Source organism: Protopterus annectens, chromosome 13.part0 (assembly GCF_019279795.1).
Source record: "Protopterus annectens isolate FY-2018-M chromosome 13.part0, PAN1.0, whole genome shotgun sequence".
Classification (NCBI taxonomy): domain Eukaryota; kingdom Metazoa; phylum Chordata; order Ceratodontiformes; family Protopteridae; genus Protopterus; species Protopterus annectens.
Window position 1 is genome coordinate 1,355,525,052 of NC_056747.1, and position 15,341 is coordinate 1,355,540,392.

The 15,341-nt window shown below is 40.1% G+C and overlaps 1 protein-coding gene across 1 annotated transcript in view; it reads left to right on the forward strand.

Moving 5' to 3' along the window:
- The window catches only part of LOC122788066 (supervillin-like), a 1,698,127-nt gene that overhangs the window by 1,613,839 nt on the left and 68,947 nt on the right, over positions 1-15,341 (forward strand). The window contains exon 28 of the mRNA XM_044054988.1: positions 1,283-1,490. Coding sequence (XP_043910923.1) covers positions 1,283-1,490 — 208 coding nt within the window. The remainder of the gene's footprint in view (positions 1-1,282; positions 1,491-15,341) is intronic.

Consider the following 15,341-nt stretch of genomic DNA (forward strand, 5'->3'; position numbering starts at 1 on the left):
CCATTATTGTATGTCAGAATGAGGGGTCTGCTATACTCCTGCACACCTTCCTCTCCATGTGCATAACTAAGCACGACCTTATCCCTAGACCCTAATAACAGTGTAAAATGGCCTGTCCTTCTTTTCTCATTAACTTCTGATAAAATGACCATCAAAAAGTGTTCAGGATATCCTCTGAAACTAAACATATTCATGACTTTGTCACATTCCGGTTGAAATTCAATGTCATCTGTGACTATCCTGGCCAGTCTTACAAGGGCCTTCATTTGATGAATAGGGTGCATACTGTCAAAATGTAAAAAAGAATTGGAGAATGTAGGTTTACAATAGATTGTTGATTCAAGACACTTCTTTATTTTGTTCTCCTAATAGTAATATCAAGAAAATTTACATCAGTGGTGTTGTGCAAATAATCATAAAATTCCTGTAACTTACCGTCTCCTTCAGTCCATAAAAAAATTATGATGTCCAAAAATCATCCATAAAACACCAGCTATCCTTGAATTTGGAATTAGTGACAAATTGGGTCTGCCAATAGGCAAGAACTACATTAGCAAACATGGGGGCACACATTGCCCCCATGACTACCCCCAGCTTCTGTCTAAATAACTGGTTTTCAGATGCCAAAACATTGTTTTGTAAAACCATGTCCATAAAAACTCTCAATTTATTAACCAACCCTTGATCAAGATTAGTAAAAAAACAAAGGTATTCGAAGACCCATTCAATACCCAAATCCTGGGGAATGGCAGAATATAGGTCCTGAATGTCTGTTGTAGCAAATATCAGACCCTCATTAAACATCTCATTAGAAGTTCTTGTTAAGAAATCCCAGAAATCCTTCAATAGGCAGCCATGGTTCTCAAATACATCTTCTGTGTGAAAGTCAAAATAGTTGGCCAGAAAAAAGGTTTTAGACGCTTTTGCATCCACAAAAGGACACATTGGCGGGTCAGCTAAACTCTTGTGAATCTTTGGGATCCCAAAGATGGTGGGGATCCTGGGGTTATGGACCACCAAGATATGAAATTTGTCAACAGTAATCGAATTAAGTAGCATTTCTTTCAATGTCAAATCTATATTTCTATAAGCTATGCTCAGTTGGTTGACTGAAACCTCCTCTTATTTATCTGAATATAAGACACAAAACCTTCTGTTTATGTAATCATTAGCATGCGTAATCACAGATGCCATTACTTGACAATGTATTTTACATTTCTCTTTCTCTACCTTTGTATCTTGTGCAGGTTGTTGTCCTCAGTTAATGTTCTTGTTTTCTTAGGTCCCTGGAGAATGTTCTGCATCCGTGGGGAGGTCCCTGTGGAAGGCAGCATGTTGGAAGTGGAATGTAGATGCCGAAGCCTTAGGTCTCGAGCATCTCTCATCATTGTAAATCCACAAGACGGCCTTGTTTACCTCTGGCATGGCTGCAAGTCCCAAGGCAATGTGAAGGAAGTTGGCAGAAAGGCAGCAAACTGTATTAAAGAACGGTAGGTATCTCTGAAATCATATTTCATTACAACTTGTTGTACTCAAATGTAGTTTGCATTTGGTGAAATACCCAGCATTGCTGTTTATACACAGTTTAAACTGAATAAAAATGTCGTACCTAAAAATAGTAGTTATTTATTCACCTACCTTTGTGCAGCTAATCTTTCACTGTGATAGCCGTGACCATCTACAAGTTCGAATTACCCAGCCTGCAGACTCTCATAACATCTTCCCTGCCTCTTGTCTGTGTTCCTTGTAGCGACAGATTTTAATGTTGTTTTAAACGTATCAGATTCGTATATAGCAGCTGTTTACAGTGGTCTGCCAGTCATTCCTGTCCTGCTGAATAACTTAAATTCTTTGGGCTCCTTACTCAACAGAACTTGCAGTAAAATATCATCTGTAGTTACTTCCCGATTGAAGTATTAGTCAATGATCCATAAGCACCAGAACAGAGCAAAAGTAACCTTCTTTCAGAACTGGTAACATAAGATATTCCAAATACAACCGGTAACATAAGAACAAAATGGCATCTGTTTCCATGTTCCTTCAAGTCACATGGAGGAAAGAGAGAGAGAGAGTGATACAGAGGGAGGAGACTCATTATAGTTCACCAAACTGAACCCAAAGACCAACTACTTCTGTTTCCAAGCATGAATGTACATAATCCTGTCAACATGCAGGCCCTAATGAGGATTATCTGAACACAAAACACATGAAAAAATGTGTTTCGTAGAGGTTCAGGGTACAATGCTTTGTCATACAGGATGACTGCGTTATGTGCAATGGCAGTGCAGCATTCTTGCCTAGATGTTTGTGTTCACTCTACAAAGTAACATGTCCTACAATTCGTCTTTTAGCAAGTGACACCCATTCAGGACACTGCTTAGAGTAAGTAGCTGTGACTCTCTGGAAAGGATAAATTAACTGCTTTGAAATGGGAAGTTATACATACCTTCTTTTCAGAGACTTTCAGCTGTTTAAATTTTTAATACAGAAGATAAACCAGGGTAACTTTCTATGTGCACACACTGGACTTTCTTGTGTTGTTTGCCCTTACAGTTTTCCTTCCATTCATGTTTGAATATTTAGATAAAGTCACACATTGTTATTTATTTTGATAGTCCCTTTCAAATTTCTATTTGTATTTCTTAACAGCGTATTTAAATGTGCTGCAAGATACAAGCCCATTTAGAATACCTCCCGACCATCTCTAATGTTGCCTTGTCTGTCATAAAATTTTTGATTTTATTGCTAAAAGACTGAGGATGACAGATAAGTTAATAATACCAGATATTAGAGTTTCATACTTTTAATGTTCAGAAAATGCATGTTGATGCAAATCATATTGTCCTATTAACTTTTAAGTGATTTTAGGGGAATATTTAAGAGCTGTCTCTGATTTTGCCCACCCCCTACCCCAGAATTATTTGTGTTTTTTGAAGTGTCTTTATTAAGTAACAGTTTGTATAATGACAAAGGTATGCATGCAGTAATTGAAGAAAAACAATCCACAGTGATATTTATCATTATTTTCTTATAATGTTTTTAACACTTGTCATTCATTCCAACATTACCTAAATAACTCATTTCTGCCTTCCCTTAAACGTAACCTCTCCTCCTGAATCTTATTCTCCATTAGTCTTCTTTTCCAAGATGTTGCTGCTTCCCCACTTTTTAAAATACTGTTAAACAAAAGCTTCCAGCTGTTTATCACTTTCTCACTCAACTTCCACGGGAATGACATCTTTCTGTAGACCTCCCTCTTGATTGGTTATACATCACCATTTTTATCTCCTCTCTTCCTGTCTTAGCTATTAATTGTGGAGCCTCATCCACCTCTTACCTTGGCGTAATGAAGTCTTCCATAAATATCTCCATTTGTGCCTTTTTTGTTTTCCACATTTCTGTGTTTTTTGCAAATTTTCATAACATTTCTAAAGTGTTTCTAATATGTCTGTAGGATCTCTGATGATTTTGCTTGTTCTAGGCTCCCTAACCTTGGTGACAACTCTTTCTGTTGTTTAAGTTGTTGTGCTAAAAGGTTTTGTGCTGTGGAGTTCTTATCAAAAGTAGTTGCTACAGCAGCCTTTCTAGACTAATTCATATTATCCGCATCCTGCATTATTTTCCCTTCAGCACTGTTTTGTTGCTGGTGTCCTTGCTCTGTCAGATTCCCCTTATTCTGCAATATTTAATCTTTGTCAGCCCCTCTTAATTCCTATTACATTTTTCTCATATTATTTCTACGCTGGTTTTAAACTCTATTTTCATTTTATACCATTCACTAGCTATCCCTTCTGAACAAATGTCTATCTTTTTTAATAACTCTAGAATAATTTTTACCCATTCCTTAAATTGCTCCCTAACAGATAGTTGGAAAAGTGCGAGTGTCTCATTTTTACCTCATTACCCTGCACCTTTACTTCAGTTTTTATTGGTCTTGATCTGAAGTAATTACTGGATGTATTTCAAAGCTTTCAGTTAAATGCACATAGTTTTGTGAAATATTTATTCTGTTCAGTGTAGCCCAGTTATTGTACCTTAGTGAATAATATGTATATTCTTTTTTAAGTATTTTTATTAACATCATGGATTACATAGTGGCATGAGTACACATTATTATAAAAGAGAAAACAAACCATTACAATTTTTCCTTTGTACACATTGAAGAAGTATGTTTTTTTGTCTTAAATATTCGGTTTAATGTTACATAAATTATTCAGGTCATGCTATCACTCCTCCTGAATATTATTCTGTATATATTGTTCCCACGGATTCCATTTATTTCTGTGTAGCTTACTCCTTCCCTTTCCTAAAAATCCCAGCTGCTGCTCTTTTATCTCCTTTACAACATTCAGCTGTTCTGTTATAGCTGGTTTGGCTTCTGGTTTTCTTTTCCTAGCAAGTACTTTTTTGGCAGCCCACAGCATTAAACTTTGTAGGGTCATACTGTGCAACTAGGTAATTCAGTTTTTATATTTCACAGCAAAATAACCATTTCTTTAGTTAAAATAATTTGCTCTCCAAATATTTCTGAATAAGTACCCAACAGAGAATTTCTAAAGTCTATCAAATAGTTACATGCCCAAAATCATGAAGTCGTATCCCTTATTTTCTAGTTACACCTCCACACCTCCAGCAATTTCTCTACGGAAAACATTTCTGAAGTCTACTTGGGGCATAGACATACCGATGTAAACATTCTATGCCAAAATACTAAGACCTAGCTGCGTACTTGGGAGCCATACATACACATGTCCTCCCAGAGTTTCTTTGTATATTGGTTTTCCATTCTTATTACCAGGCTTGTTTAACCTGTACTGATCCATTCTTATAGTTATCGTGCATTATTTTATAGGCTCTACTAATTTTCACTGCAACTTGTGTTCTAAACTCACCTGTAAACATCACTAGAGCTGGTCTTTCATTTAACAGTCCTCTGCCTCTAAGACTATTTTCTGTTATCAGTGGTAGGGAAGGCAGTCTAAAGTCTGCAGTGCGAATTTCTGCTTGGCCTCATCGCACTCAGTGACTTGCCCCTCCCTAGCTGTTTGTTTCAAATGCCTTGGTTCTTTTGCTAATTTTTGCCAGTAAATTTCAGCTCCTTCTTGCCGATTTTCTATCCTTATTTACAGTTGACCCTGTTGGTGAAATCTTTTCTCCGTTGCTGTGCTGCCTCAGTTCTCGGAATATTTTCTGATACTCTGTACATGTAATATTCTCTATATGTATTGCCATTTTCCTTAAATGCCTGTACCCAAAATCCTTAATCTGTGCCCCTCCATTTCAACCTCATTTCTTTCCACTTTGATTTGTAATCTTCTGCTTGTGTTATGTATACGAGCCTTCCCTCAAGTGTCCCTTCATGTCTGATAATCCTAAACCACCTTGTTCTAGGGGGGGGGACAACTTATCCCACCTTGTTCTAGGGGGGGGGCCCTTATCCCACCTTGTTCTAAGGGGGGGCCCTTATCCCACCTTATTCTAGGGGGGGGACCCCTTATCCCACCTTGTTCTGGGGGGGACCACTTATCCCACCTTGTTCTAGGGGGGGGACCCCTTATCCCACCTTGTTTTAGGGGGGGGGGGCCCTTATCCCACTTAAGTCTTGCCTTCTTTTTCTCCTAACTAAATTCCTTTGATTATTTCATAATTATGGTCCACATCTTCTCCTTTGGTTGATAATAATGTCTTGAGTTGTATACATTAAATGGTTTTCAGTGCTTGTACCTTACTAGCCATGCCCATCAGGAGCTTCAAACTTCTCAGCTTTTGCATTACCCTTTCCTAGTCTCCCCCCGTGTATCCGTAGCTGCCATATTAGAACCCTTTTCTTTTTTTTTAAACAAGAACCATCTTTATTAAATTATCAACTATGACATATACAAGCATACATTTATATAAATGAAAACAAGCCATATTGACATAATTTTAGTTGCAACCATTCTGTATCACAAACCATGTTATAATTGTAGTTGTAAACATTATACATCACTTCTAATCTGTCAGCTCATTGTCAGTCATAGCTCATTCAAATCTTGCCTTCTTTTAAACCTCATTCCTTCTCTGCATACATTGTTCCTGCAATTCCCAAATTTTCTTATGTGATTTCCTCCTTTCCTTTAATAAGGACCCCAATTCCAGTTGTTTTATCTCTGTTACTGTATTCACTACTTCTAGTAAAGTTAGTTTAGACTTGGATTTCCATTTTTTAGTAATTGCTTTTTTGTCAGCCACCATAATTAGACTCAGCAAGGCCTTACTATGTCTAGGCATTTCAGATTCTGTATCCTAGCTCAAAAAATAATTTCCATAGTTACACCAATTTGCTCACCCAGTAACTCTGACAGAGCAGTCGGCAGGGAATCTTTAAAATCTGCCAACTCATTACGCTCCCAGAAAATATGTTCCCAGTTACCTCATTCTTCCCCATCATACCTCCAACATTTGCTGTCTACCTGAGGAAAAATTCGTTGCAGTCTACTTCTGGTATAAAAATACCCCTGTAAACACTTCCAACCAAAGATCCTAAATCTTCTAGACTTTGTTGCATATTTGGGAGACATACATATATCCCCCCATTGTTTTTTGTGAATTGCTCATCTGATCTCTCTTCCCAATCCTTTTGGACCTCCTGTGATTGATTCTTATAGTTATCATGCAATATTTTATATGCTCTACTAATTATTCCTTTTTAACAGCAGCTTCTGTTCTAGATTCTACTAAAAAGTCTACCAGTGCTGGTCCTTCACTTAGGATCCCCCTATTTCTTTCTCTTTGCCTATATTCTGATATCCGTTCTTGATAGGGAAGGCAGTGTCTATCCTGCAGTTCAAGTAAATTATTGGCCTCTTCCCATTCTGTTACCTTTTCCTCTCTAGTTATTTGCTCCCAGTACCTCAGTTTGTTTCTTTTGCCAGTTATCTCCAATAAATTCTAGCCTCCTCTTGCCTGTTGTCTGTATCCCTATTGGCAAAGTCTCCTTTCTCTAGTCCTCATGTTGGCTTCATTCTTATAGATTCATTGGTTCATAGGTTGGTACTAGGCTATCCGCCCTAGGCCTATGCAAGCCTAGCCATAACAATTCCCTGGATATTTCTTCCCATAATATTTACTTCTCTGGGCCCCTGTCTAGCAGGGTGGCTGACATGATCCCCGGGGTGAATTTCCTATCTCCCATCCAATCATCAAGGTTCCTTTTGAAGAGGGCCAATGAGGCACTCTGCTTGACATGTTTGGGCAGTCTATTCCAGAGTATGGGGAGTCTCTGGGTCAGGAACCTATCCCTCCAGCATGTTTTGTTCATTATGATGACAAGGTGTAGATCCCTGGAGCGTGTGGCTCTGAGGGATTGGGATTTCTTTAAGTGGAGCTTGTCCAACAGCTCAGGGTTTGACATGGCCTTGTATGTTAAGCAGAGATCACCTCTGAGTAGACGATATGCCACAGAGTATAGCTGGAGTTTTTTTAGGAGGTCAGCATATGGCATCTACTTTAGGCTTGTGATTCTTTTAGTGAGGTATTTCTTTGGCCTTTCCAGCTGTTGCAGATGTCTTGTGAGGTACATACCAAACGGGGCATTATACTCTATAATGGGTCTAATGAGGGATGAGTACAGTGGGACAATGACCTCCTTTTTTCTGGATGAAAAGCCCTTAATGATGAGGTGTGCCACATAGATTTCCTGACTGTTGTGGCGATGTGGTTATCGAAAGTGAGACCACTGTCCACCTGTGTCCCTAAGTCTCTCATCACACTTTCAATGTTTAGTGTCCTGCCACCTATGTGGTAATTCATGGGTACATGTTTTTTTCCAAAGGGGATAACTATACAATGTTTATCATGTTTCACTGTTGCAGTCATTACACTTGGTTTATCCTGCTGGCAGGCTACCTGCAGTCGGCCCGAATTCCAAAGTCCTGGTCCAGCGTCGGTTGCTGTTGCCTCTTCCCTGACGTCAGTGTGCCAGGGGTATAAAAGATGCAGCTGACGCCATTTTCTCCAGTCGTTCTTGCCGCGCGGTGCCCAAAGCAGAAGCAGTTCGCAAGTGCCGGTCGGCTGACTCCTGAGATTTTCGAAATCGAATTTCAGATTCGAAGTCTTCAATAAAGCTAAGTACCCCATTGGGGAAACTTTTTTTCTTGCTCCAGACCAATGTCAGAAAAAGTTAACAGTTGTATTTCTTGTGGGAAGCAAATGCCTCATAAGGATTTTCATTCTTACTGTATTCCTTGCCTAGGCCCTGACCGCGACATTGCTAGCTGTCAGTTTTGTGCTAGATTTAACCAATGCACTATTAAGCGTCGGTACGATTTTGCTTTTCATTACTTTGGCTGAAGGTTTAATTATATAATGCCGTCGGAACAGCCGACGACCGGAGTTTATAAAAAGCACAAGGAAAAGGACAGGCATCCGAGGTCCAAAACTGACGACGAGGCCTCCGCTAGGCCAGTTGCCGGTTTGCCGGTTCTCAGTGAGGCGCTTTCGCAGCCCCTGATGCCCGCTACCTCAGAGCCACAGGCCACTTCCGACTCCCACATGGAGACAGCTAGGCCTCTGGATACTCAAGGTATTGGACACTCGGAAACTATTCCCTCAGATGGGTCCAGAGCCGCTGAGCAGGCATCGGCTTCTGTGGATGTTTTCAGACCTACAGTTATATATCAAGCCAACCTCAGCTTCCAAGGCAAAGACTAAAACAGCTTTAAAGACAAAGAAACAAGTACAGCATTCTCCTGGACAGACTTCCATGCCTAAGAAGCAGATGCTTAAAATGGCCAAAGACCCAATTACTTTGATCAGGGGTTCCCATCCCCCTCCTGATAAGAGGCCTAGGCAAGACACAGAATATGATTCTTCTGATCAGGTTTATATTTCCTCTGACTCCTCTTCAGAGCAGGGATACTCTCTTCCTCCCTATGAGGATTCTGATGCTGAAGAATCTATTCCTTCAGCTTCTCTTCCTGAGGATTATTCCTTTGGGGAAACCCTGCATACCATGAGGGAGCATTTCCACTGGGAGAGCCAAGATTACTCAGAATCTAAGAAAAGGCTCAGAGACTTTTTTCTACTACCTCAGCACAGACCTCTTGCTATTCCACCTGTTCTAGACATTGTAGATGAATTTTCAGAGTCCGGCCTGTCTCCTGACTCTTTACCTCCTGCACCTGTTAAGCCAGACAGATACTACAGGGTTCCAGACTCTCATAAATTTCTATATAAAAACCCTGCTGCTGACCCAAAAACTATATCTCAGGGTCCCAAAGGGGTCAAGGCCTCTCCTGCAAAAAAACTCTGTCCCCTCCGATAGGGATTCTAGGGCTCTGGACAGATGGGGGAAAAAAGTTTACACTTCTGCTACCTTGCCTGTAAGGGCTTTAAATTGTCAGTTTCATATGCTTAAATAGCAATACTTAATGTCACTGCTAAAACAGAAAATGTTCACAAATTCTGAATGTTCTGAAAACAAGGAAATGCAGGATTTATTGCATGCAGCTGAACAAGTGGGAAAGCATACTTTGCAATGTGGTTTTGATTCACTGGAGGCCTCTTGCAGGGCCGCTGTTACAGGTTCTGTCATTAGAAGGCATGCTTGGTTAAAGGATCAGAATCTGCCTGATCATGTTAAAGCAAAATTATTGGATGCTCCATTACAGCATGATACTTTGGTGTTAAGGCAGAAGAGGTGTTGAAGAAAATGGAGGATAAAGCGAAATCTATGCAGACAGTAAAGGATTTCTTACAGGTACAGCCACCCAGATTTAGCAGGAACTGGCCCTCTAAGAATTGGTCCTTTCCAGTGTCAGACAGGCCACAAAGAGGCAGATACAGACACCCCAGAGGCAGACAACAGCCTCAGGGCTCATACAGGCCCAAACAATGGGGTACTTCTACCTCCAAAAGAGGAGAAGACAAATCACAGCCATATAGGAAACAGTCCCAATGACTTTCCTCTGCCAATGCCAAGCACTTATCTTTTGGCAGCACCCTTAGGGGGAAAGCTAGCACTTTTTTCAGAAAATTGGCACATGATCACCCAGGGCAAATGGGTCTTAAATATAGTCTCTCAGGGCTACAGGCTCCACTTTCACACCCTTCCAAAGGCAAAAGGTATGCCAGACCTGCCACACAATCAATGGGCAGAGGCACAAAAGCAAGTTGCATCTGTCATGGGCATGAGGGCCATTCAGCTAGTACCACAACAAGAGCAGGGACAAGGATTTTGCTCAAGACTTTTCTTAGTACCAAGAAAGGACAAAGCCTGGAGACCAGTTCTGGACCTTTCTATTCTAAACACTTTTCTGGAAGTTCCAAAATTCAAAATGTTGACTCTGCAGCAGCTTCTGCCCATGCTGGGCAAGAAGGCTTGGCTTGTAACTTTGGACCTCAAAGAGGCATACCTGCATGTCCCAATCAGACAACGATACCTCAGATTCATAGCTGGCTCAAGGCACTACCAATTCTCTGCACTGCCCTTTGGCTTATCTACTGCGCCCAGGGTCTTCACAAAATGCCTGGCACCAGTAATCGCATTTTGCAGACAAAGAGGAATTCAAATATATCCCTACTTGGACGACTGTCTTATTCAAGCAGAAAACAAAGACATTCTGCTAAAGCATCTGGCGTTTGTAAAAAGATTACTAATTTGCCTAGGGTACACAGTAAACGAAAATAAATCAAAACTAGTACCCTCTCAAGAGATAATATTCCTGCATGCAAGCTTAAATACAACTGCCCAGATGGCTTATCTCACGCCAGACAAACAAAGGCAACTGACTTCTTACTTCGAAAGCATGGCAACAAAGACCCAGTTATCTGCAAGAAAAATTCTGCAAGCTTTGGGCTACATGGCCTCCTGCAGTCTGCTAATTCCATATGCAAGACTGCATATGAGGAAGCTACAATGGTATCTAAAAAGTGTTTGGAGTCGACATTTCACAGCCTGGAACCATTAATTACCCTCATTCCCTGCCTGCAACAGGAGTTTCGATGGTGGGCACAGGCCTGTCACCACAGCAAGGGACAGCCATTCACTTTACCCAAAGCCAGGCAAACATTAACAGCAGATGCATCAGATTATGCCTGGGGGGCCCACATGGCAGGAAAATGTATTCAGGGCACATGGCCCACAAGCCAAAGGCATCTTCACATCAATCAAAAAGAGATGCTAGCTGTACAAAATGCCCTGACATCCTTCAAGGATCTACTTCATCCAGGACAACTGCTGATAGACGGACAATACTACAGTCATGTGGTACATAAACAAGTGGGGAGGCACACATTCTTACCCCCTCTGCAGACAAGCCATGATTTTGTGGAACACAGCATTGACTTATCAAGTACACCTGCAAGCACAATTCCTGCCAGGAAAAACAAATGCTCTGGCAGACGAACTAAGCAGAAACCTCATGGATCCTTACAAGTGGAAACTAGATCCACAAATCTTCGGCATGATAACAAGGAAATGGGGATGCCCAGACATAGATCTATTTGCTTCCCCTCACAACTGCCAACTACAGAGATTTTGCACAATGACTTATCACAAACGAGCATGGAAAGTGGATGCTCTGTCATTCAGCTGGAAAAACCTTACAGTATATGCCTTTCCTCCACTGCCTCTCCTCCCCAAGGTACTCCTAAAGGTCAAACAAGAGAAGCCAAAAATGATACTGATTGCCCCGGATTGGCCACGGCAGCACTGGTACCCAATCCTAAAGAGCTTCTCTCAAGGCCCAGCCTGGACATTGCCTCAAATTCCTCATTTACTGACCCAACAAAACAATCCGATCCTGCACAGCCAACTCAGAAACCTAAATCTGACTGCATGGCGGATAATGTAACCATTCAGAATACACCTCTCTCTAAAGCGGTTATGGGTGTTATTTTGGAGGCCAGGAGGCCCAGCACCAGAAAATCTTATGAAGAAAAATGGAAGAGATTCTGTGCTTGGAACCAGGCACAAGGAATTGACATGCTTGTACCAAATATTCCTCAGATTTTACAATACGTAACTGAGATGCTGGACAAAGGCCTATCCTTCTCATCAATTAAGATCCATGCCTCTGCCATTTCAGCTCATTACAATACGGACCCACCTATTTTTTCACATCCACTGCTAAGGCAGTACCTCAGAGGGGCCAAAAACATATGACCTCCAAGGAGAGCACCAATACCTGCATCGGACCTCAATTTTGTCTTGGAAAAGCTCACACTGCCTCTTTTTGAGCCAGCCAATACAGCTGAGATAAAATTTTTATCATGGAAAACAGCTCTTCTCCTAGCAATAACTTCAGCAAGAAGAGTCTCAGAGTTACAGGCATTAATGGCTGTGGAACCTTTTATTATTTTCCATCCGGACAGGGTTTCTCTAAGGACAAACCCAACATTTATGCCTTTGGTAGTGTCCAGTGTGGCTCTTAACCAAACCATTCATTTGCCTACCTTTTATCCAAACCCACAGAATAAAGGGGAGAGACGTCTGCATTCTTTGGACTTACACAGGCAGTTACGCTTCTACTTGGGCAAAACTAAAGCTTTCAGAAAGACTGACCAACTTTTAGTGTCTTATGCTGCAGGATCACAAGGAAAGGCTATTTCAAAGCAGACTATTTCAAATCGGATAGACCACTGCATTCATTTCTGCTATTCACAACATGGCAAATCGGTGCCTAAGGGCATTAGGCCACATTCAACCAGAGCAGCAGCCACTTCTGTAGCCTTCCTCAGAGGAGTACCAACCAAGGATATTTTGGAGGCTGCAACTTGGACTTCAGTGCACACATTTACAAAGCACTACCACTTACCTCTTTACTGTAAATCCAGAGCAGGCTTTGCCACTGCAGTTCTGCAGGGCCTCATAGCTACTCCTAATTCTATTTAGGTCCAGCCTCCCAACCTCAGCTGTGGGATTCAACCCAAGTGTAATGACTGCAACAGTGAAACATGATGAACATAGTACAGTTGTGTACCTACCATAAATGTAGATGTTCGAGTGTATTCACTGTTGCAGTCCAGGTTACCCTCCATCCATCCCCCTTTTCTTTGCTGGGACTTATCTATACTTCTCTATCCTATACAACCTATGTGGTATATTTGGTTGTAGATGAAGGTAATGATTATGTTACTGCATGCTTTTTTTATAAGCAGAATTTTTAGCCTTCCTTTTTGGGGGCACCTGACATCTGGGGCAAGAAAAACTGAAGAAAATGGCGTCAGCTGCATCTTTCATACCCCTGGCGCACTGACATCAGGGAAGAGGCGAGAGCAACCGACGCCGGACCAGGACTTTGGAATTCGGGCCGACTGCGGGTAGCCTGCCAGCAGGATAACCCAAGTGTAATGACTGCAACAGTGAATACACTCTAACATCTACATTTATGGTAGGTACACAACTGTACTTTTCTTGGCATTAAGCTTGAGCCCATGGCTCTGGCACCAGGCATCTGTTTCTGTAAGGCCCTTTTGTAGAATATCCACATAATTTGGGGATTCAATAATGGCTCCCAGTTTGCAGTCATCTGCAAACTTTGTTAGCCAGAGTCCCTTAGTGTTGGCCTGTCTTAAAATACTTTCTACTATATATATATATATATATATATATATATATATATGTGTGTGTGTGTGTGTGTGTGTGTGTGTGTATGGATCCACTATGTAATCTCGAAATTATATCTATATATATAAAAAATAAACACCGTGCACTAGAAGAATCTTAATTATATAAATTCAGACTTATTTTAGGCGTAGTAATTAATACTGAGCTAGTAGAAAGGAAATAAAAACTCAGACACTGAATAGATGATTAAGCTTTCGCTCTTTTTCAAGTAGAAGAGCTTCATCAGAATAACCTACAGTCAGCAATACTTACATTATATGTAACTAGAGTCACATGTAAACAAAAAACAATGAACTACTTATAACTTATTAGTACAGTAACCAATAGTACAACCAGGCAATATTTAAACTGTGCCAATCATCTAAACACAATAACCATGAACATACATATGAATGACAGGGGCATGAATATTAAATAAACACTCCCTTGTGTTAGCTAATCATTGAACAAATGTACAGTGTGCACACTAAATATGCATGTAGAAGACATGAATATTCATATAACTGTACAAATGATGACTTACAAGTATGTCAAAAGTCAAGGATGGATGCAAACACATTTTGTAGAAGGAGAACAACTGTCAAAATAGAACTGTCAAAATAGAATTAAATCTTCCATTTTAAAGCGCATTTAATATTAACACTTTCATTCAGGCCAGGGTATGTTTCAGAATTAAGCAGTAATTGCCATTTAAGTTCTTAGTTCTAAATATAATTCCCAATCTCCAAAAAAACACAGTTAAGTTGTTCTAATACTATGAAGTAAAATTTACTAAAAGAAGTACAACAAATGCTATGTTTAGCAAGGGCATTATTTAAGTTCTGTGCCCTGATGGCTCCTAGATGCTCCTTAATTCTGTCTGAAAGTTTTCTTGTAGTTTTACCTACATAAAATGCTTTACAAGATGCACAAATACCTGCATATACTACTGCTGTAGAATGGCAGAAGAAATATTTTGAAAACTTAATAGTATAATTACAATGTGTGAATGTGTATTGAGATCCTGTGAAAATGTTAGGGCATACCACACATTTATTACATGAATGCATCCCATTTTGAGAGTTGGAAGTAGAAGTAGAATTAATAAGAAAAGGTAAATCTCTGTTTTCTAAACTCATTCTTATGGTTTTGGTTCTTTTAAATGAAAAGGTAGGTGCAGTGCCAATAGCAGCTGACATAAATTGTGATTCAGTTAATAAATCCCAGTTATTCGTGATGACATTTCTAATTTGTGACATGTCCCTAGAGATGGGTAATGGGAAACTAAGGGTTCTGTTAATGTTACTTGGTTTTGAAGTATTAGGTATAAAACCATGTAGTAAAATTGGTAAATATTTAGTGTGTCTGTCATTAGAGATCTCGTTACATATATTGTTAATAAGAGATGGAGGGTTATTCCTTCGAAGAAACTTGTGTTTTAACAAAACAGCATTCTTTTGAAAGTCATAATCTTGACTGATAATTCTAGAGATGCGAATAAATTGACTTCTGACCAGGTTCCTTTTCATAAAAAATGGATGGGAGCTAGTAAAATCAAGCAGATTATTTTTATAGGTCTCTTTTCTATATATAGTGGAACATACTGTATTAGGAGGTAGTAAGTATATCTGTGTATCTAAAAAGGAAATAGAAGACCCTATTTCAGACAAAATCAAGTTCAAAAAATCAGAAATAAAAATGTCTAAAGAAGATTTGTCACCCTTCCACGCAAAGAAAACATCGTCAATAAATC